The following is a 22,531-nucleotide window of genomic DNA, read 5'->3' on the forward strand; positions in this document are numbered from 1 at the left end:
CGCCGGGTATTCCGTAGGATGCCCCAACCGATCGTCCGTTCCCACCTTGACTTTCTCTTTCTTCTGAAAGGGCGTTGAGGGGCTTGTCTTTGTTCTACTAAAGGCAAATCTTTGTTTTAAAGCCATCAACAGCCTTTTGTTGCATGCACTGCATCTCCGTCTTGTTGCATGAAAGGAAGTTTAGGTTTACAACAGATGTTGCTGTTGTAGTGAGTTTGCATTTCTGAAAATCAACGCGTTTAGTGCGTTCCTTGTTGCACAGACTTAGCCTGTTGAACATTACGCTTTGTTGAACATCACGTTCAGGAATGAACAGTTTTGTTCACAGCATCACCTCCTAGGATTTTGTTGCAAAGTTCTGTCATGGAAGAACACTTTCTATATATTTTTACCTAATTAGATGATTCTAGAACATCACCTTGATTCTAGAAGGCGTGTCGAATCATTTAGATCCCTTCCAGAAGGCGACTCATCTTCATACTGAATAAAATACCCCGACATTAAAAAAAATGTAAATGATATTCTAAAAGCAACATTTCCTTTCCACGTTTTTCCTTTTTATAATGATTTGCAATAAACATTATGCTGCCTCAGTGTTTAGATTTAAGTTACTGTAATATATTGATTCGTGATCCCTTACCTTCCGGATGATACTCTCTCTTTTTTATCTGATTGCCGTCAGACGATTTTATTCATCTCATGGCTCACTGCTTATTAACGAAGATGTTCACAGAAAATATTACCAAATTATAGACACTGTCATAAGATTAAATTATATAATTACAAATAATCTTTTTAATAATGTTAGTTAAGATAATCCCTGTGGAATTAATCTATTAAAGTCTTTGATGGTTTTTACCTTAGCTGAATAAAATTATTTAACGACAAACAAAACAACTACGACGAATTTTAACCCAAACGATGTAAATTGCCCAAATATCAGAAATAAATCACACGATAATTGACTAAAACATATGAATTCATTTCCCCTAAAAAAGCGTAGACTCAGGGGTGACTTGATACAGGTCTTTAAGATTCTAAATGGAATTGATAACATCAAAAGTGACGAAACTTACACACTGAATGCGAATCAGACAAGAAATAATGGTCTCAAACTGTCAGGAAGTAAATTTGTTTTGAAAGTGGGTAGAAACAACTTCGCCAACCATGTAGTAAATGAATGGAATAAAGTTCCTACAGAGGCAGTGAAATGTAGTACAATTCGAAGTTTTGAAAACATTGAGATAAACACCTAAGCAATATGCTGTAATGTTTACCATTTATTTATTATTTATTATTACTTATCTACGTACTATTATCTGCTTATGTTTGCTTACTATTTATCGTTATCTATCTATTTACTTACATGTTTATCATTATTTTTTCACATCTGACCTAGTTTTGGACCAAAAAGTCTCTGTCGGCATGCTCTTCCTTTGAAATCCTTTGGAATCCTTTCTTAAGTAAATTCTAGAAAATCATGAAGATAAAATATAATAGAAATCTTTCGATTAAAAAATAATCTTTATCAGTCCGACAACTAGAGTATAAAGGCGACATCTTTTTTTGTCGTCTGCATTAAGAATTCAACTCGCGCATGCGCACTAGCTTTTCGATTTGTTGTCTTTACACTCTCTCACCTTATAAGACCTGATCTGGGCGACTCTCGCCCTCTCTACGAGATCAGAATCCTGATTTCAGATGGACTCGATCACCCAACACGTTATATAAATCACCAAACAAATAAATAAATAAATAGATAAATATAAATATAAAAATAAACTATTGGCGAAATGACATCTGCTGAAAATATGAAAATGTAGTCAGATGGTGCTACGATGGAAACGGACCCTTCACCAGACCAGATGGGGCCCTAGAAGGGTCGCCTCCCCTCCCTACCACCATCTCCTCCGTCAGCCTTGGAGACCGTCCGGCCGGCTCCTCCTCTTCCTCCTCCTCCTCCTTTGTCAGGTGGCCGCTCGTCTCGGCCAAGGTCTCCATGTCTAAACAAAATAATTCCAGGCAAGAAGGAATCCAGCTCCTTTGTGTGTGTTTGTATACTGTATATATATATATATATATATATATATATATATATATATATATTTGAATATATTATATATATATGTATATATGTATATATGTATATATGTATATATATATACATATGTATATATAAATGTATATATATGTACATATATACATATATGTATATATAAATGTATATATATGTACATATATACATATATACGTAAGCAATCACATCACCGTGATACAAAAATGCAAAATAACCATAGGAGAAGGGAAACTTGTAGGCAGGAAGTACTTTCGTATATTACATCTTCAGGCTAAATGACAGAGATTCAGAGTTGTGTTTAAATGTATCAGGTAGCAACCATAGGTGGGGAGGGGGAGATAATACAATGCGGAGAAGGGGGGTGACCTTACCTCTATCGACCTGACCAACACATAAGGTTCAATCTTTCCGCCAGATTGAACCTTATGTGTTGGTCAGGTCGATAGAGGTAAGGTCATCCCCCCTTCCCGCATTGTATTGTCTCCCCCACCCCCTATGGTTGCTACCTGATACTTACATTTAAACACAACTCTGTATCTCTGTCATTTAGTCTGAAGATGTAATATACGAAAGTACTTACTGTCTACAAGTTTCCCTTCTCCTGTGGTTATTTTGCATATATATATATATATATATATATATATATATATATATAAATATAAATATATATATATATGTATGTATATATATATATATATATATATATATATATATATATACATATATATATATATATATATATGTATATATATCTTACACCTGATTTAGTATTCAGTTATCAAACTAGAAATCAAAGTAGTTACACAATGGGACTAGTTGCCCAATCCTCTAAGTATCTTCAACTGATTGGGTTCTGAATTGTAAGAAGTATTCACTAAGAAGGTGGTGATGGTGGAGTTGGTGGTGATGATGAGGACCTATATAATCTTAATTTACCAAAGACACTGGTCTGCATTAAGTGGTTTAGTTGCATGAGAACAGGATGCAAACGTTTTGATGTTAATTACAGTCAAGTTTCGTTAAGGAATGGAGCTGTGGATAGACCGGGTATATGGGTCGATGCGTCAGGTTTGTTGATGTATAGTACGTATTCTGCTTCATCTGGTCGTTGTCACAATGCGTGGGAAGTGGTTAGTATTCTGCTTCGTGTTGTTGTTGTCCCAAATGCGTGTCTACTCGTTGTTGGAAGTGTTCAAGCCTCCATAGGGCTTGTGGTAGATTCGTAGATGTCATTGGACTGTCTCAGTGAGTTCCAGTTCTTGTATTTATTAGGTCAGATGTTTTGGGATTTTATTATTGTCATCATTATTGGGAGGAAGGGGTGGTGGATGGGAGTGGGGATGAAATGGGTGGGAGTGGATCTATGCCTTTGACTTTAGCCACCTCCCTTGTAAGGGGGACAAAACCCATGGTATATATATTATTATTTTTATTATTATAATCATCATCATCACTATCATTATCATTATTGTTATTATTATTATCGTTAATATTATTATTATCATCATTATCATCATAAGCATTATTATCATCATTATCATTATTATTATTATTAGTAGTAGTAGTAGTAGCAGTAGTAGTAGTAGCAGTAGTAGTACCAGTATTATCATTATCATTACTATTATGCCGAGACCGCTTCACACACACACGATTTATTAGCCAATGACAAACGAATTTCACCCACATTCATCATCCTATATGATGCATACACGTTCATTCTGGCTAAAGACAGACGATTTCATTCAGGCCAGGAGTGAAAGCGTCTCGAGTGTTTACTAGCACTGAAGTATAATCATATTCCATAAAGAATGACCCTTCCCGTGTCCCACTCCTTCTCTCTTCTCTCTTCTCTTTTTTGCTCTCGACTTTTATGACCACCCGTTGACACATTAGCATAAGAACCAGCTGTAGCAGTGGCGAGGCTTCCAGCTGTTCCGTAACTGCTACTGGGTACAGATGGAGCAGATACAAAGAACTACACTGAACTACAACAACGAAACATACCGACTGAAGACTTTTGGTTCATAAGTGCGTTCTTACTCCGTAGGAAATTAACTCGAAGAAGTAAACAAACACACACCATAAGAAAAAATAAGACTAAATCAAACAAGGAGAAGAAGATAAACATACTGAATGACATTAGTCCCTTGTGGTGACCACGGGTCCTTTATGTAATGCGACCAAATACCCGAAGATGCTTGAATGGGAACCAAGGCCATCGACTTGCAGTGATGTGTGTTGTTGCCATTGTTGTTCATTCTACTGATGTCCCAGCTGTTATTGTCGTTGGGACCCTCACTACTAGTACTTCCGTGTACTTTGTAGTTATGTAAACATTTAAGTAATTAAGTTAATACACGAGGTACTGTGGCTTCACAAGTGACTTCAAATGTGACATTTAGGGACCTGACATCATGTGTACCCTTAACCCGCTATATAATATACATGTGTGTACATTAATATATATATATATATATATATATATATATATATATATATATATTAATATTAGATTCGTTTAGATAAACACCTAAGCAAGATGCTGTTATGCCTGCCATTTATTTTATATTATTTGTTTGTTTTTATTTGTCTGTTCGTTTATCATTATTTGCTTGATTTTCATTTATTATTAGTTATATGTCAATTTATCATTATTTACTATTTACCTGTTTGTCTATTATTCAATTATACCTATGCATTTATTCACTTATTTTATTTAATATTGTCTATATTATTCTGATTTTTATTCATTCATTTATTTATCATTATTATTTATATATATTTTTCGCATCCGACCTAGTTATGGACCAAAAGGTCTGTTGGCATGCTCCGCCTTTGTAATCCTTTGTACCAGTGATGTTTTCATTATATCAAAAGCGTTTCGTGGCCCTCCGTGAGATAGTAACGCAAACTAGTATATGTTGACATTTCATTGTCCTTGAAACACTATATAACAGAAACCTAGAGCTAAATTAGACTTTTCAATCAAAATCAAAATGGTAAACTAACCGGTTTCAATCAAATGCAAATTGCATTTTAAAGTTTCATGATATTTGAATGAAGAGTTTTGGCCGTAGGTAACGGAAACAAACACACACGCGCGCGCGCACACACACACACACACACACACACACACACACACACACACATACGACTCGGTGGCGCGGTTGGTAGACTCCCCGACTGTCACTACGGCGGCCCGGGTTCGAATCCTGCCCAGGACTGAAATAATTTCAGTATCGCTGCGCTTCGTGTCGTTACTCCAACTCTCGTGGGCAGGGAGTTGAGGTAATACGAGCTCTGAGCCCTCTTCCGGGAGGGAATTAGCTATCGATCACGAGTCCAACACATGATCCAAAGATCAAGGTGAATCACACACACACACACACACTCATCAAACTTAAGTTCGAGCGGCCAGAAGTTGTCAGAGAATAACCAGAGAATTATGATAATAATGATAGTTATAATGATGATGATGATGATAATAATAATAATAATAATAATGATAATAATAATAATAACAATAATAATAATATAATTCTTATTTTTCTTCTGGCTACCTCCGGGCTATTTTATTCACCTCTGCAGTTCTCCTTTGGTGATGGGGATAAGTAGTATGTTTATATGTATGTATGTATGTATATATATATATATATATGTGTGTGTGTGTGTGTGTGTGTGTGTGTGTGTGTGTGTGTGTGTGTGTGTGTGTGTGTACATCACACAGAGAATCCACAGTCGGAGTGGAAACTTGGGAGAACGTTCACTTCTATATTTCGGCTACTAGCTGAAGAGGGCTGCAGGTAATAGCCGAAATATAAAAGTTAACGTCCTCCCAATTTTTTCTTTCACTCCGACTCTGGGTTCTCTGCGTGACTTACAAATGTGTTACTGTATTTCTTTCTAGAGTAAGAGGGAGGGTGGGTGTGTGTGGAGTGTATTCAGGGATGGAATGGGTGGGAATGATTTTATGCCTTTTCCTTTTTGGCTACCTCCCTTGTAAGGGGGAAAAAGCCTTGGTATATGTATGTATGTATATATATATATATATATATATATATATATATATATATATTTATATATATATATATATATATTTACATATATATTGAATACGACTCCAAACAACAGAAACTCTATCAATATATACTACAAGAACCACATTTCTACAGAACACAAGGCGGATGAAAAATAACTTAAAGAAATCGTTGACAAAAACGCAGGGGCCACAGACCCCAAAAAACACATTCAACCCGTCATATATTACAAAAACAAGAACACAAACCCAATGATAATACACAACCAACCCAACATCGCCAAAAACCATTCAGGAGGACCACGTTGTCTACCAATACAAATGCGACCGTGAGGCGTGTGGACCTCACACGTACATTGGTATGGCAAAAACGAAACTAACACGACTCTAACATGCCATCTATCCAACGGATCCATTAAGTCACACTACACCCCCTCACACAACCAAACATAAACAGGAAAATATCTAGACAATAACACAAGGGTCATAGATAAATCAAATAGCCCATCGGCTACTGTCTTTGGAAGCCATCTGCATACAAGCCATCCAACCCAGCAACAACATCCAAGTCGAAGATCTTCAGTCCTTCCCTTCCGTGAAGCGAATGGACTAGGGGAGATCAGACACCTTCACTGGGTGATGTCTGCATAGACCTCTAGCCTTTAATCCTCATTGGTCTATGATAGCCCATCAGCAGAAACCTCTTCACGCAGAAACCAGAATAATCCCCACAGGCCATATAAATAATCCCACCACAGACCGTGCTCATCATATCGCTCGGAAGCTGGAACCAAGAAATTCCGAAACATCGGAAAATATCGGAGAAATACTGAGAAACATCAACGATGAAGACAAGAAGACAGTGTGCTGTATAGAAACTACACGTAATAAAATAATCAATATTGAATCCTCTTTTGTCTTCAACCTCGTTTGTCTACACACACACACACATATATATATATACTGTATACTCGTATATTACAGGTGACTTCAGCTGAAGCCTCCGCAAAAGGAAGAACGTTTAAAAGACAAACGGTCTTTGTTGGAGAGAGAGAGAGAGAGAGAGAGAGAGAGAGAGAGAGAGAGAGAGAGAGAGAGAGAGAGAGAGAGAGAGAGTGAGAGAGAGAGAGAGAGAGAGAGAGAGAGAGAGAGAGAGAGAGAGAGAGAGAGAGAGAGAGAGAGAGAGGGCGTAACCTGCACGCCTTATCAAGAGCCCCAACACCCACAGCAACGGCTGCAGTCGGTCGGACCGTGAGAGGAGGAAAAAGAATTAAAGTAAGGGAAGATGGAAGGTGCGTGGTGAGTGAGAGAGAGAGAAAGAGAGAGAGAGAGATGGGGATGATAGTGATGAGAAATAAAGTAATAAGAGAGAGGGAGAGAGAAATGTTCAGTAGACGAAGAGAGAAGGGAGGGAGAGAGGAAAACGAGGAATTTAAAAAGAATGGGAAAGTGTAAGACGTTTTCGTTTTCTTTGATAAATCGCTGTTGAGTTATGGCCCGACTTTTGTTAATGGGCTGTGGCTAACATTAGCTTGACAGAAGATATTTTATTTTTTTTTTAGTAGATGATAGTTAATAATACGTATTACATTAGATTGAAAAAATAATTATACGATTTTAATATATACATACTTTACAGAAACTTCAGGATATATTTAATTTACTAATGTCTCGATTGAAAGACGCCAACAACATATATTCATAAATAATCACCGTAAAAATCAGTTGAAGATAATTATTAGGGCTATTATATTTAATCTATCACTTATATCAAGTAAGAACCAATAGAAAACGGGCTAATTCGCTTTTATGTAAAAGAGGAAATGGTGTACGGCAACACTTCTCTCCACAACTTTTTGCATCAAATGCAGACATTTTGAAATAAAGGAAAACAAACGAATTAAGTCCTATAGTGACATTTGTGCTAAGATTTGGGGGAAATTATTTTTCACTACACTGAAAGACTTCATGTTTTATTCAGTACAACAAAATGTTAATTATGGTTTAAATTGGAATAGTGATCGAATGAAACCGACATTTATTCGGAGTGTTGCCATTCGATTGAACTTAGAACATCAAAGGATGCCATTATTTAGCTGATGTAATTGTTACAGAAATATTAATTGGTTTGTTTATTAAGGGTCCTTATATGGTTAACATTCAATAACAATAACGGTACTTCTAATGCTCCAATAACCGACAATTAGTTCTGATAGTGTCAATATAATTGACTAATATTTTTCAAGACGTCTTTCTTGTATATCGAATATCAACCTGATACGGTTAGCACTGATGAAATTACTTCATCATTATTAATAAAATTTCAATATACATTGTGCCATTGACTAATACAACGTTAAAGCTTTAACCAAGTTTGAATATTTCTGTCAAATCCGTTGGCGGGTATTTCAACTGCCATTCTCAAATGTCACCTGCTGATTATCTTATTCGGTTTCATAAAACTACAATCCTTTAATCGGGTTATTGTAAAGTTTATAGCTACAGTAATGTCAAGTTCATGATATATTGAAATTTATAAAACAGCTGTAGTAGATCTGTTACGGTTTGTAAATACTGGACCATCGACCGGCTCACGCGACACATTTGAAGATTATCACCTTTGCTTATGTAGCCCTGTCCAAAGCCTGTGTCAGTATTCAAATGATGATCAGCGCAAGGCAACACTGGTTTTCTTGATTTTTTGTTTGTGTGTGCCTAGCTTGGGTGTCATATTTTTCAGTCACAAATTAAATAAATAAATAAATAAAAATACAAATAAAATCAGACTCAAAATAATTTTGTTACATCGTGTAAGTGCATAGACTGTTAATTATGTAGAAATGTAGAAAGATAATATTTGTGTCTGAAAGGTACAATAAATCAAATCTGTTGCCTCAGTCTTGCAAGACCGGGCTCACAAATAATGACAACGGCCAGGGTGGCGGGCCCAGGGGGTGTTGTTGTTCTTCTCTGGGGTAAGTTTTTGTAATAAAAATGTCACTGAATCCCAGCGTGTGTTGTAGATATCATAATAATGATAATAACAGTAATAATAATGATAATAACAATAAAAATAGTAATGATGTTAATAATAATAATATCAAAAATGATAATGAAATAATAATAGTAATGATAATAATAATAATGATAATAATAATAGCAATAAATTGATGACATATAATAATAATAATAATAACAACAATAATTATAACACCAATAACAATAATAGTAATAATGACATAATAACAATACCAATAATAATGATAATAATGAATACTCTGAACACACGTATCCAGTTTTATATGAACGAAAATTATTTGCCTCAAATTCAGAATTACTACCCCATTTTCTACTTTATCCTCAAATAATAAGATAAAAAAATTCATAAGTGGTTTTCAAGTAATGTAGAGTGCAGTTTATATTATATTTACCCATTACCTCCTCAATAACAATAATGATAGGACTAAGAATAGAAACATATTTGCGAAAGCATTTGCTAAATCGATAAATACCATAGACAAAAAAAATAATAATAATAAAACAAAATAAAATAAAATAAGTTAAAAAGCGCTCAATATAAAATTGACAAATTTCCATAGAAACAATAAGTCTATTGTATTCCTTTAAATCTCACATGCAATTAAAACGAATAAAAATGTGAGTTATAGTGAATAAGACCAGAAAGTTTTATTCTACAGTAGATATCACCATTTCTCCCATGCTAGACCCCCACCCCTCACTCCGACGTGACTCAACTTTGAGTCACACAGGTAACCTTACCACAGGACACGTCATGACGTGACGTGACTCACAGAGGACCTTAAAATTGTGAGTCACTTCTGTCTATCTCTCTAGATTGTTCTAATTGAAATCTATAAAAAAATAACTAAATAAATAAATAAATAATAATAATAATAATAATAATAATAATAATAACAGTAAATAACAATAATAATAATAAAATTCACAATGGAATGTTCTCGAATTTAGGAAGTTGTATTAGAAGCACTTTCTAATATTAGTGCATGTTTTCCAAAATTGTTTGCATCACGATCAACGGGGATATTTCTAATGAAAAGAACGATGTTTTGATGAAGAGAAAGGGCCAGCACACAAGGACCAGTATTACCTCAGAGACAAACAAAATAAATTGAACAATTAAGAAAAAATAATATCTTTATCAAACGAACTCACAACTAGTAGAGGACGGTACGTCATCCAGGCCAAATTAACCTGACCCAGAGAAGACATATGTTTATATGTATATATATATATTTTCTTTTTCTTTACTGTGCGCCCTTAACTATTTCTTCATCAAACAAATCCCCACTAGCTGCATACCAAACACGCTACTAATGGGCTACAAAGAGAGCACCGCGCAGTCTTGGTCTGCTCTACTAAGGCCAACACGTGCCACTTGCCGCTGGGTACCCTCTCGGTCCACGGCGTCATGTTCCTGGCACGCTGACGAAAGAGTACAGTACTCGATCTGCCGCTGTCAGCTCTCGCAACTACAGTAGTAGACAAATGTTTTCAACGTATATTTTCCCCCCGATGGTCCCTCGTAGCCGTTATTTAAATAACAACAATAATAATAACAATGATAATAATAATGATAACAATAATCATAATAGTAGCAATAACAATAATAGTAATAATAATAATAATATTAATAATAATAATAATAAAAATAAATAAAAATATCCTCGTATCATCTTCACCACGTGTCATTAATCATTAAGTAATTAAATCATTGTAATGTTGAATACATTTTATTCGAATGAACAAAGTAGTATGGGAGGATTAGGATCAGGTGAAAGACCATCAGGTAGGTCAACCGGTGTGGGCCCTGTTATCATAAAAAAGAAGAAAAAATATTCTCCAACGTGTGTATGTGTGTGTATTTGTTTGTTCACCTAACTGTATTTACCTACTTGTAGTATACAGAAAAATAATAACACTAATAGGGTTCTGTCTCTTACTCTGTGTGTGTGTGTGTGTGTGTGTGTGTGTGTGTGTGTGTGTGTGTGTGTGTGTGTGTGTGTGTATGTGTGTTAATACGTGATTGTTTGTGATGATATACATTTACTTAATTGTGTAGACATAATTGCAGTATACAGTAAAGAAGCAATGCTCGTGTGTGTGTTTGTGTGTGTGTGTGTGTGCGCACGCGCGTGTATTGAGGTGTTTACCACATCACTTCCGCTCGCGTGGTATCAAGCTCGCCAGCTGGGAAGCTCGCCAGCTGGGGCACTCGTCTGATAGAACCTTTGCCAGCTGGGACATTCCTCCTACTGCCACTCTCTCGCAGATGGCGCTGTTGCGACACGTGAAAGAAAACGTGTGCTCACTCTCCCAAATGTCATATTCGATTAAGGGATTCACCTCATGGGAGGTTTGTGTGAATGGTGATTGGCTGAATGTGACTAGATTTGGCTAGGTTAGGTTAGGTTAGGTTAGGTTTGGCTAGGTTAGGTTAGGTTTGGCAAGGTTAGGTTAGGTTAGGTTTGGCAAGGTTAGGTTAGGTTAGGTCACATTTGCTGAAAATATTTTAATGCAATTTATATGAAACACAGTAAATATTCTTATCCCTTGAAATATCGTTCAATAGCTACCACATGAACAAATAAGAACAAAAAAGAAGGAAAGAAGAAAAAGAAAGAAAGAAAAAATAAAATAAAATAGAAGAAAAGAGAGAAAAGGAAAGAAAAGAGAAAAAAATGTCACTATCTCTTGGCGGCCCTAAGGTCCTATGGCACTCGGGGGCCGCGTCTCTTGTGTGTTGTAATCCGTTCCCTTTCAATGATAATATTGTCAATACTTCCGATAATATTGACAACTAAACCCATTTTGTGTTCTCAATATCAACTAGGAATTGATTAGATATCTTTCTAGAATAATAATGAATAACTCCCTTAACTGAGATGGAAGACCCAAAAATGCAATGAATGTTTTGAGACAATATATTGAAGTGATTTCATCAATATTGACCGTGTCAGTTTGATTCTTGATATACGATAAAAACGTCTTAGGAAATTTGTATTGATATTGAAGGCACAGATGTCATGGTTGTCAATATCGGAGACATTGACAATATAATTATTAAGAATCAATATCATTGTTATTGAGAAGGATATCTTGGGGGAAATGAATATATGAAAAACGAAATTTATTATCGTACAACATAAAGAATATATAAATAAATAAATATATAAATATGTAAATGAATAGATACAAAATATAACAATGAAATAAGATAAAGTAAAATGAAATATAACAAAGTAAGATAAATAGGAAAGAACATAATAGAAAAACAAATAGATAAATACAAAAAATTAAGAAATATATACATAATAGAAATAAATAGATAAATACATACATACATGCATCTACCTAGGGCTTTTTCCCCTTACAAGGAAGGTAGCCAAAGTCAAAGGCATAGAATCCACTCCCACCCATTCCATCCTCACATACTCCACCCCTCCCTCCCTCCCTCTTTTCTTATTTTCTCCTGGATGACGGGTCATCCCTGCATCTCGCACACTGTCCTGGGTCAGAAGCAGTGCAGCAAGACGCAGCACATCCACAGCAAGGCCGCTTCATTTAATCGGCGACCCCTCCTCCTCTCCGTCCCCTCATGCAGAAATGGAGAAGACGGGGAGAAATCCCTTCGGACTGCGTCAAAATATCATTCATACTCCCTCACTCCCCTATCCCCCACTCACACCCTTCCGTGCATCAAAATATAATAAATAAAACAGAACGATATATAACAAAACATAATAAAAATGAATGAATACAAAAAATGAAATAAAATAAAATATAAAATAGGTTCATTCGGGCCATAAATATCTGTTGCCATGGTTACTCAGTTTTAAAATTACCCACAATGCCACGAGGGTGTTGTGTTCTCACCTCCCCAGGTGTCAAGCACCTGGGAAGGCGACCCTGTTTTCGCCTGTGAGGTGTTGCACACCAATGAGGTGGTGTGAGTGATTAAAATATCTTCCCCGTGTTCCGTCCCGATGCTCTGAATTGTGCTGCCCAGTGTACAGTCAGGAACAAAAGTTCTGTCCAAAGCTAGAGTTCTCATAACGTCAGCATATATATATATATATATATATATATATATATATATATATATATATTACATTTATATATACATATATATATATATACATATATATATACATACATACATACACACACACACACACATATATATATATATATATATATATATATATGTATATATATAATATATATATTTTTTTTTGTCGAGTACGTTATATATTTCTCTATGTATTATCTAGCTTACAATTAGGTATTTTTTCTTTGTTAGATAAAATAAAGTTGACAAACAGAGATTTTGAATTCTGTATCATGAAAAAAATGTGGTTAGGTCAAAACTTTTGCTCGTGACTGTATAATAGCCCAGAGCCGAATTAACAATTGATATTTCAAAGCAATTGTCATCATTTCTAATAAGGAAACAGAAAAAGTACACCACGGAGATGAATGGGTTGAATTGGTACGTGTAGAGAGAGCGAGCGAGAGAGAGAGAGAGAGAGAGAGAGAGAGAGAGAGAGAGAGAGACTTAGCCAGTGAGCATCCAATTGAACACCTGAGCACCAGCATCAGCGGGCGGACACCATCTAGGAAGCCCCCCGACAGTCTCTCCTCTGGACACCCGCTCTGCCCTTCGGCCAAGTCTATTGGGAGCCTCTTCGTGACTTTGACTCTTCGAATCGACACCCAGGCGGAAGAACAAGCGGCACCGCCAGAGGCTTCCGAAGGCAGCACGGCCATGCCCACGAGGAGTAACACCGGAAGGAACGAAGAACTCCTCGAAGCTATCCGGTTGTTACGGAAGGGCAACGAGAAGATGGCCGAAGAAACAAAAAGGCTCCGACAACGGCTCAACGAGAAGCCGATTTTAAAGGAGAATGTTATGGATGTGGCACCGGGTGCTACTCAAAATAGCCAGATGCCCAAGCGAAGTGGCACACTTCTGTTGCCCAAACAGACGCCTCGGCGCGTCGTACGGATCGGCAGAAGTCCCGGTGGCCCAGTTAGTGGACGTCTCCGAGCCGCCAAACATAATGGACGTGGCACCCGAGGCTCTGGAGGCAGCCAGGTGCCCATCTGAGGTAATATACTTCAGCTACTCTCGAAAACGTCCAGGCGCGCCTCAGGAGTCCCAAAGAAGTCCCATTGGCCGAGCATGGTGGACTTGTCAGAGTTGGCCTGACAAAGTCAACTCAGAGCTCGAGACTGTTTTGGACGTTTATAGAGGAAATTCCACGCTCAGCCGTAATAGCTCGGCCACAAGTTATAACGAAGTTGACCCAGGCGGCTCCCGAGAAAACGAACAAGAAGAGGAGGAGCCACCACGCCTTCGAACGGGGCTCCCGAGGGCTCGGGCCCCCCCCCCCACGCCAAAAGCCCAAAGACTGGCAGTGCGTCGACAAGAACTGCGCCACTGTCAACCCTTGGCACGTGCACGTCTGCAGACTCCGCCGAAGAGGGCAGCGTGCTTATCCGATGAAGATTAGCCTGCAGGAGGTTCTTCAATCGGACGGTTGGGTGATTTGCACCCTATATAACCGCCTCAAGTGTGTCGCGGTCCGCGTACGAGGGTATACTCTAGGTTTTGTCTTCTTCAGAAGGAAGGACAGGAAATGGGTGATCATCAGACTGCCGCCCAAGATCTGACCTGGTTCCCAAAGAGGGAACAATAAGGTCCCAAAAGGAAAGATTAAAAAAAATATTTAATGTATATATATATATATATATATATATATATACATATATATATGTGTGTATATTTATATATATATACATATATATATATATGTTGGTGAAGGTGGGTGAGGAAGACATAAATCAGAGTCCAAGTTTATTTCTGACTAGTTTCGCACAAATAGGCTTCTTCAGATAATTTTTTTTTTTTTGGGGGGGTACCTTATTGTTCCCTCTTTGAGAACCAGGTCTTTAAGATCTTGGGCGGCAGACTGATCATCACCCATTTCCTGTCCTTCCTTCTGAAGAAGACAAAACCGAGGGTATACCCTCGTACGCGGACCGCGACACACTTGAGGCGGTTATATAGGGTGCAAATCACCCAACCGTCCGATTGAAGAACCTCCTGCAGGCTAATCTTCATCGGATAAGCACGCTGCCCTCTTCGGCGGAGTCTGCAGACGTGCACGTGCCAAGGGTTGACAGTGGCGCAGTTCTTGTCGACGCACTGCCAGTCCTTGGGCTTTTGGCATGGGTTTGAAGGGGCCGTGGCTCCTCTTCTTGTTCGTTTTCTCGGGAGCCGCCTGGGTCAACTTCGTTATAACTTGTGGCCGAGCTGTTACGGCTGAGCGTGGAATTTCCTCTATAAACGTCCAAAACAGTCTCGAGCCCTGAGTTGACTTTGTCTGGCCAACTCTGACAAGTCCACCATGCTCGGCCAATGGGACTTCTTTGGGACTCCTGAGGCGCGCCTGGACGTTTTCGAGAGTAGCTGAAGTATGTTACCTCAGATGGGCACCTGGCTGCCTCCATTATGTTTGGCGGCTCGGAGACGTCCACTAACTGGGCCACCGGGACTTCTGCCGATCCGTACGACGCGCCGAGGCGTCTGTTTGGGCAACAGAAGTGTGCCACTTCGCTTGGGCATCTGGCTATTTTGAGTAGCACCCGGTGCCACATCCATAACATTCTCCTATAAATCGGCTTCTCGTTGAGCCGTTGTCGGAGCCTTTTTGTTTCTTCGGCCATCTTCTCGTTGCCCTTCCGTAACAACCGGATAGCTTCGAGGAGTTCTTCGTTCCTTCCGGTGTTACTCCCCGTGGGCATGGCCGTGCTGCCTTCGGAAGCCTCTGGCGGTGCCGCTTGTTCTTCCGCCTGGGTGTCGATTCGAAGAGTCAAAGTCACGAAGAGGCTCCCAATAGACTTGGCCGAAGGGCGGAGCGGGTGTCCGGAGGAGAGACTGTCGGGGGGCTTCTCAGATGGTGTCCGCCCGCTAGTGCTGGTGCTCAGGTGTTCAGTTCAATTGGGTGCTCACTTTTCTCTCTCTCTCTTTTTCTCTCTCTACACGTACCAATTCAACCCATTCACCTCCGTGGTGTACTTTTTTCTGTTTCCTTATTAGAAATGATGACAGCTAATTGCTTTGATATATCAATTGTTAATTCGGCTCCAGCGTATTATACAGTCACGAGCAAAAGTTTTGACCCAGCCACATTTTTTCATGATACAAAATTCAAAATCTCTGTTTGTCAACTTTATTTTATCTAACAAAGAAAAAATGCCTAATTGTAAGCTAGATAATACATAGGGAAATATATAACTTACTCGACAAAACACATACATATATATATATATATATATATATATATATATATATAATATATATGTGTGTGTGTGTGTTGTGTGTATGTGTGTTTGTGCGTGTGTGTGCGCGTGTGTATGTATGTATTTATCTACTTGTTCATCTCTTTTTCTATTACTACTCCACCTCTTTCTCTCTGCCTCCATCTCTCCTCTCTCTATCTTTCTCTCTCTCTCTCTCTCTCTTTCCCTTATGATTTTTCTTCTTATCTATTTTTGACGCGTTCCTCGGGTTTTGGCAACCATGTCTTCTTCCTCTCCTGGAATCTTGTCATTTCCATTTATCTAGTGGACATTTACCTATTTTTGTTTTAAGGACTAAAATTGATAAAGAGATAGATAAAAAAATCAAAATCAAAACACCAAAAAACAAAACTAATGTATACCCAGTGGACTTTCAGACCTTATACAGGAAAACACCCGCTCTCCGTTCTTCATAAAAAAAGAAAAGAAGTAAATAAATATATAAACAACTAAAATTAAAAATAAGTGACAAATGAAAAAATACCTAATTTTGTTTTAAGGACTAAAATTCATAAATAGATAAATAAAGAGAAAGTTAATATATATATATATATATATATATATATATATATATATATATATACAAACACACATATATATATTTACATATATATTTTTTTATATATATATATATATATATATATATATACATATATATATATATATATATATATATATATATATAAATATACATATATATATATATATATATACCCAATGGGCCTTCACAGCTCAGACAGAAAAACACCCGATCTCCGTTCTTCATTGTAAAAATAAATAAATAAATATATAAAATATAAGATTAAAGATAAGTGGATAGATGGACACAATACCTAGCATGCGTTTACGCGATAAGAGGGCACCACAATACAGAAAATATCTAGAAGACAAAGAAGCTGACAATAACGAAATGATCAAAGAAAAGAGAAAAAAGAAAAATGCGAATCCGCGGGACAAGAAGGAGGGACGTCGAGCGCCGAACTCGGAGAAGAGGAGGAGGAGGAGGAGGAGGAGGAGGAGGAGAAAGACGTGGGGGTGGAAAAGGAGAAGGAGGGAGGAGTGCAGGTGGAGGAGGAGGAGGATCAGGAATAAAATGAGGAGGAAAAAGAGGAGGAGAAGAGAGGAGGAGGATCAGGAAGAGCAGGAAGAGGAAAAAGCGGAGGATCAGGGAGAGCAGGAGGAGGAAATAGAGGAGAAGAAGAGGGAGGAGGAGGAAGAGGAGGAGAAGGAAGAGGAGGAGGAGAGGGAGGAGGAGGAGGATTGAGAAGAGAAGGAGGAGAAGGTGGCGGAGGATCAGAGAGAGCAGGAGGAGGAAAAAGAGGAGGAGAAGGAGAAGGAGGAAGAGGAGAAGGAGAATGAGGGCAGGAGAAGCTGGAGGAAGAAAAAGAGGAGGAAGACTAGGAAGAAATGGAGGAGGAAAAAGGGGAGAAGGAGAAGATGGAGGAGAAGAAGGAGGAGGAAAAGGAGGGGAGGAGGAGGAAAAAGAGTAGGAGAAGGAGAAAGAGCAGAAAAAGAAGAATTGGAGGAAGAAGAGGAGGAACAGGAAGAAGAGGAGGAGCAGGAAGTGGAGGAGGAGGATGAGGATTTGGAAGAGGAGGAGGAGGAAGAGGAGGAGGAGGAGGAATAGGATGATGATGATGAGGAGGAGGAGGAGCAGGAAGAGGAGGAGCAGGAAGAGGAGGAGGAGGAAAAAAAGAAGAGGAGGAGGAGGAAGAAGAGGAGAAGGAAGAGGAAGAGGAGAGAGAAGAGGAGGAAGAGTAGAGGGAAGAGAAGCAGGAGACGAGGTTCAGCATGAGGAGGAGAAAGAAGAGGAGAGGAAGAGCAACAGGGGATAGAGATAGAAAGAGATAAGTAGAGAGAGACAAATAGATCGATCGACAGTGAGAGAGAAAGAGAGAGAGAGAGAGAGAGAGAGAGAGAGAGAGAGAGAGAGAGAGAGAGAGAGAGAGAGAGAGAGAGAGAGAGAGAGAGAGAGAGAGAGAGAGAGAGAGAGAGAGAGAGAGAGAGAGAGAGAGAGAGAGAGAGAGAGAGAGAGAGAGAGAGAGAGAGAGAGAGAGAGAGGGGGGGTCTTTTCAGAGGCGGACCCATACATTAGATCTCCTTATTTTCTTCTAACCCAGGAACCAGTAGCAATGTCCAATTTTCTTAGAGTCAGGGAAATAAAATATCATATCACAATGATTAACGCGCGGTCATTTGGGCTTGATATGTATAATCAGTCTTGAAATGAAGACGAAGAAAAAAAATATTTGAAGGCGAGGACCTTACGCCAGGAGGCGCTGAATAGCTGCAGCCGAAGCCACCACCTTTGCCTGTTGAGGCATGTCACTGCTTGGAATCGGAAAGGCGTGCGGGATTCGAACCCACGACTAAGTGAATGCGAGGCAAGTACGCTTTCGATGACGTCATTAGTCGATTAAATTTGAGTAACAAATTAGAAAACATATCCTAGACACCCCCCCTCCACCCACCCCTCCCGTCCCCTCCTCTTAGAAACTCACCGGGGCTGTTGTCGTACACGTAGGGGGCGGGACAATGGTGGCCACGAGGCTGGCGGGGCGGGGTCGAACACTCGTACCACCCCCGGAGTTCGAACTCCCTCCGCCCTGTTTCCTCTGAAATAAGGAAGTTCGTCAAGTTTGTCGAACAATGTCGAGCATTAAATCATGTATCTAGAATCTAGGATAGTTAGACGTAAAATTGAAAAGACCTCTAGGTTCATGGAGATGTCGGAAGCAGAAAGAAGGTGACTGTGTCACTGCTGGGAACAGGAGAGGAGTGCGGGATTCGAACCCACCAGCGGGAGGCTACGAATCCGGTGGTTCGAATGCACTAAGTCAACGTGTGGCGACAGTAACAGCATACAAAGGGCTTAAATCATCGCACTAAGACAAAGGATATCAAGCCTAGCCACCTCGCAGAGATTACAAAGCAAGTACAGTACACAAATTGAAATACAACTATATGAAGACAAGAGTAGACAGGTAGACAAGTAGTTATATGGGTAGACAGACAAAGACAGGAATGTTGAGACGTTATGAGAAGTTGAGGAAGATGGATGAAGAAGACACAACTGTTAGTCCGAGTTTACTTCCTGACTGGTTTCGCACTAAGTTTCTTTAGAGAAAAGAACTCGAACCACGAACGGTATCTTCTACATCAAACATCCTCAGAATCAATCCATTGCCTCGAGTTTCACTGAATGGAAAAACCGCGGCCCCACGGTTCCTGGCAACAATCCTCAGAGTTCCCCATAGATCAGTGTGGAATTGTTACTACGTCCCTGGTTGATCAGTCGCCGGTTGGCATCTCTCCACGTGTGAAAAAGTGGAAGATATAAAGTCGAGGTTGAGAGAGACCTTGGGCCCAGTGGGGACCGAGTGTTTGTCCCTCAGGGCTGCACCTCCTAATGGAGGTGAGGGGGTTGACGGGTTTTGAAAATGGGCAGATTACCTGTCCCTTTTGCAGTACAACCATATTCAGATACAGTGTGATATATATATATATATATATATATATATATATATATATATATATATATATATATATATATATATATATATATATATATATATATATATATATATACATATTGTTTTTTCCTCACCTTTTTCTTGTCCTCTGAGTCTTTATTTCGAGTTCGAGCCTCCGAGCGTGACCTCGACCTTGGCTGTCGCGATCCGCCGTTCTTCAGGGAGTTGAAGAGACTCTTGGGGGAGATCTTGAAGCGCGAGGTCGAGGACGACGACGATGACTCGGAAGGCACCTTGCCATTACGGGCCTTCTTCGAGGAGGTCCCATTGGCATCCGGAGGAGCGGTCCCTGGAGACGGACCCCTGCCGGACGCCCCGGGGTCCGGGGCCCCGCTTGGGCACGGGGAGGGAACGGTGGAGGTCCTCTGGCTGGCCGAAGGGTCCAGGAGCTCGGGGTGTCTATTCCTGAGAGCCTCTTCGAAGCTGTGGTCAGAAGCCACGGAAGACCTCAAATTCCCGTCCCCCGAGGTTTCTTCGGGACGAAACTCGACCACCACCCAGGGGCTCTCCTGAGGCTTGGGCGACGTGGACCTCCGAAGTCGGGGGCTGAGCCTCCTGAGGAAGGTGACAAGGCTTCCTGCCCGGCTCTTCCGGATGATCGGGTTGGGTCCGGAGGCGGCGCTGTGAGGTAGAGTGTTTGCCTTCTGGGAGCGACGCGCCCCATCCAAGGGGGTCGTCACCGGGGGCGTGGACCCTCTCATGTCGTTGTGAGTTCTGAAGGACGCGATGGCGTCCACACTCAAGGAACCTCGAGGGGCGGAGCCCTCCACACAGTAGTTCGTGACACTATCGAAACTGCACGAGTTCGACCCTCGAACGTCCCGGGCGCTCTTGCTGAGCTTCCGCCGAAGAATGGACTTCGGGAAGGTCTTAGTGTTGGGCGTATGCCCTGAGGAGGACCCTCCTCCTCCACTGACGAGGTCCTTCGAGGCTTGGCGGAAGATCCGGGGCACGCGGGCCTTGAGTCGACAACGGGATACGGCCAGGCAGTCCTCTGACTTCGCGGAGACCCGCTGCAGACCGCGGGTCACGTTGTGCAGGTCGTCGAAGGACTTGGTGCTCGACGGAGGGGCGCTGCTGGAGTCGCTGCGGCAAACTCCTGGGAAAAGAGACAACGAATCAGTCCTTCTGCAGTAGGTGTTTACGAAGTCAAATAATACACACACACACACACACACACACACACACACACACACACACACACACACACACACACACACACACACGTTGTCACTATGATCATAGCTATCTTCCCGTAAAATACAACTACGTAAAAAATAAACACACACACACACACACACACACGTTGTCACTACGAGCATAGCTCTCTTCCCGTAAAATACAACTAGGTAAAATACACACAACCAACACACACACACACACACACACAATCATATCAACTTCCTAAACGATCAACAAACAATTTCCTCACACATTACACTTTTGTCACCCTCATTCAGTAAGAGAAACAGAATTTGGACAACAGAATCAGTAACCACTATATAAGCAACTCATAACATAATAAACTTAACAATGTACACAGAACATGATATCGATAAAAGTCCTACACACAACACAAAACAAAACATGAAGATGCTACATTAACACATCCCCAACAAGACATCGACAATCAACCCAAAATCCGTCTCTCATAAAGGATCACACGTGTATGATAAACACACAATTTTTTCCCAAGAGTCCTCAAAACATTCCACCTCTCATAACATAATCACAATCCATTGAACACAACATAAAAAATCCAGTAATATTCCTCTCAAATAAAACAATAAATTACCCTAAATGCCTCAGGAAACATATACACAAAAAACAAGCACTCACAAATACATCACTAAAGTCTATCCCCCAATGCGAGTCATTAAAAATTAGTTAGAATTAGTTAATATTTCGATATAAATATGCGGGTTGGACTACGGTAGTTGACTTCATAAATCTTTATTTTAGTTTTCTTCAAATACGTTAAAAATATACGTCATAGCTTTATGCAAACATGTTTTGACAGAAAATATTCAGAAACATTGAAAACATGTTTTGATACTGGAAGAGATATATTTCGAAGACACAGTACACCAGTTCTTGCAAATAAAACCTGTTTTTATCTTGACATATGCACACACACACACACATACACACACACACACATACACACACACGCACGCACACACACACGGCTCCTCTCATGTATACATCCAAATTCGTATGTGCGTACGTGTAGACATGTCTTATGCCTCGTATGAGTCCAGGGATTACGTTGATTTGGGGCTTAAGAGATGAATAGTACTGATGGGTGTAGGATGGGGTGGAGGGTAGGAGGGAGGGAAGGAGGGGTAGGGGGGGAAGTAGTGAGTTATAATGGGGTATTTAGTAACGAGTGGAAGACAGCGGGAGGGAGACAATGAAATTGGGAAGATTTATCCCGTAGAGTGTTGGTTTAAAGTGCCTTGATGTTTTTCAGCCCTA

The 22,531-nt window shown here is 39.8% G+C and overlaps 1 protein-coding gene across 1 annotated transcript in view; it reads right to left on the reverse strand.

Moving 5' to 3' along the window:
* Positions 1-22,531, reverse strand: part of LOC143029987 (uncharacterized) — a 228,293-nt gene that overhangs the window by 200,602 nt on the left and 5,160 nt on the right. The window contains exons 3-4 of the mRNA XM_076193197.1: positions 20,128-21,152; positions 19,022-19,135 (exon numbers count right to left, since the gene is read on the reverse strand). Of these exons, the coding sequence (XP_076049312.1) occupies positions 19,022-19,135; positions 20,128-21,152 (1,139 nt within the window). The remainder of the gene's footprint in view (positions 1-19,021; positions 19,136-20,127; positions 21,153-22,531) is intronic.

Source organism: Oratosquilla oratoria, chromosome 11 (assembly GCF_046742065.1).
Source record: "Oratosquilla oratoria isolate Oo_2021 chromosome 11, ASM4674206v1, whole genome shotgun sequence".
NCBI lineage: Eukaryota > Metazoa > Arthropoda > Malacostraca > Stomatopoda > Squillidae > Oratosquilla > Oratosquilla oratoria.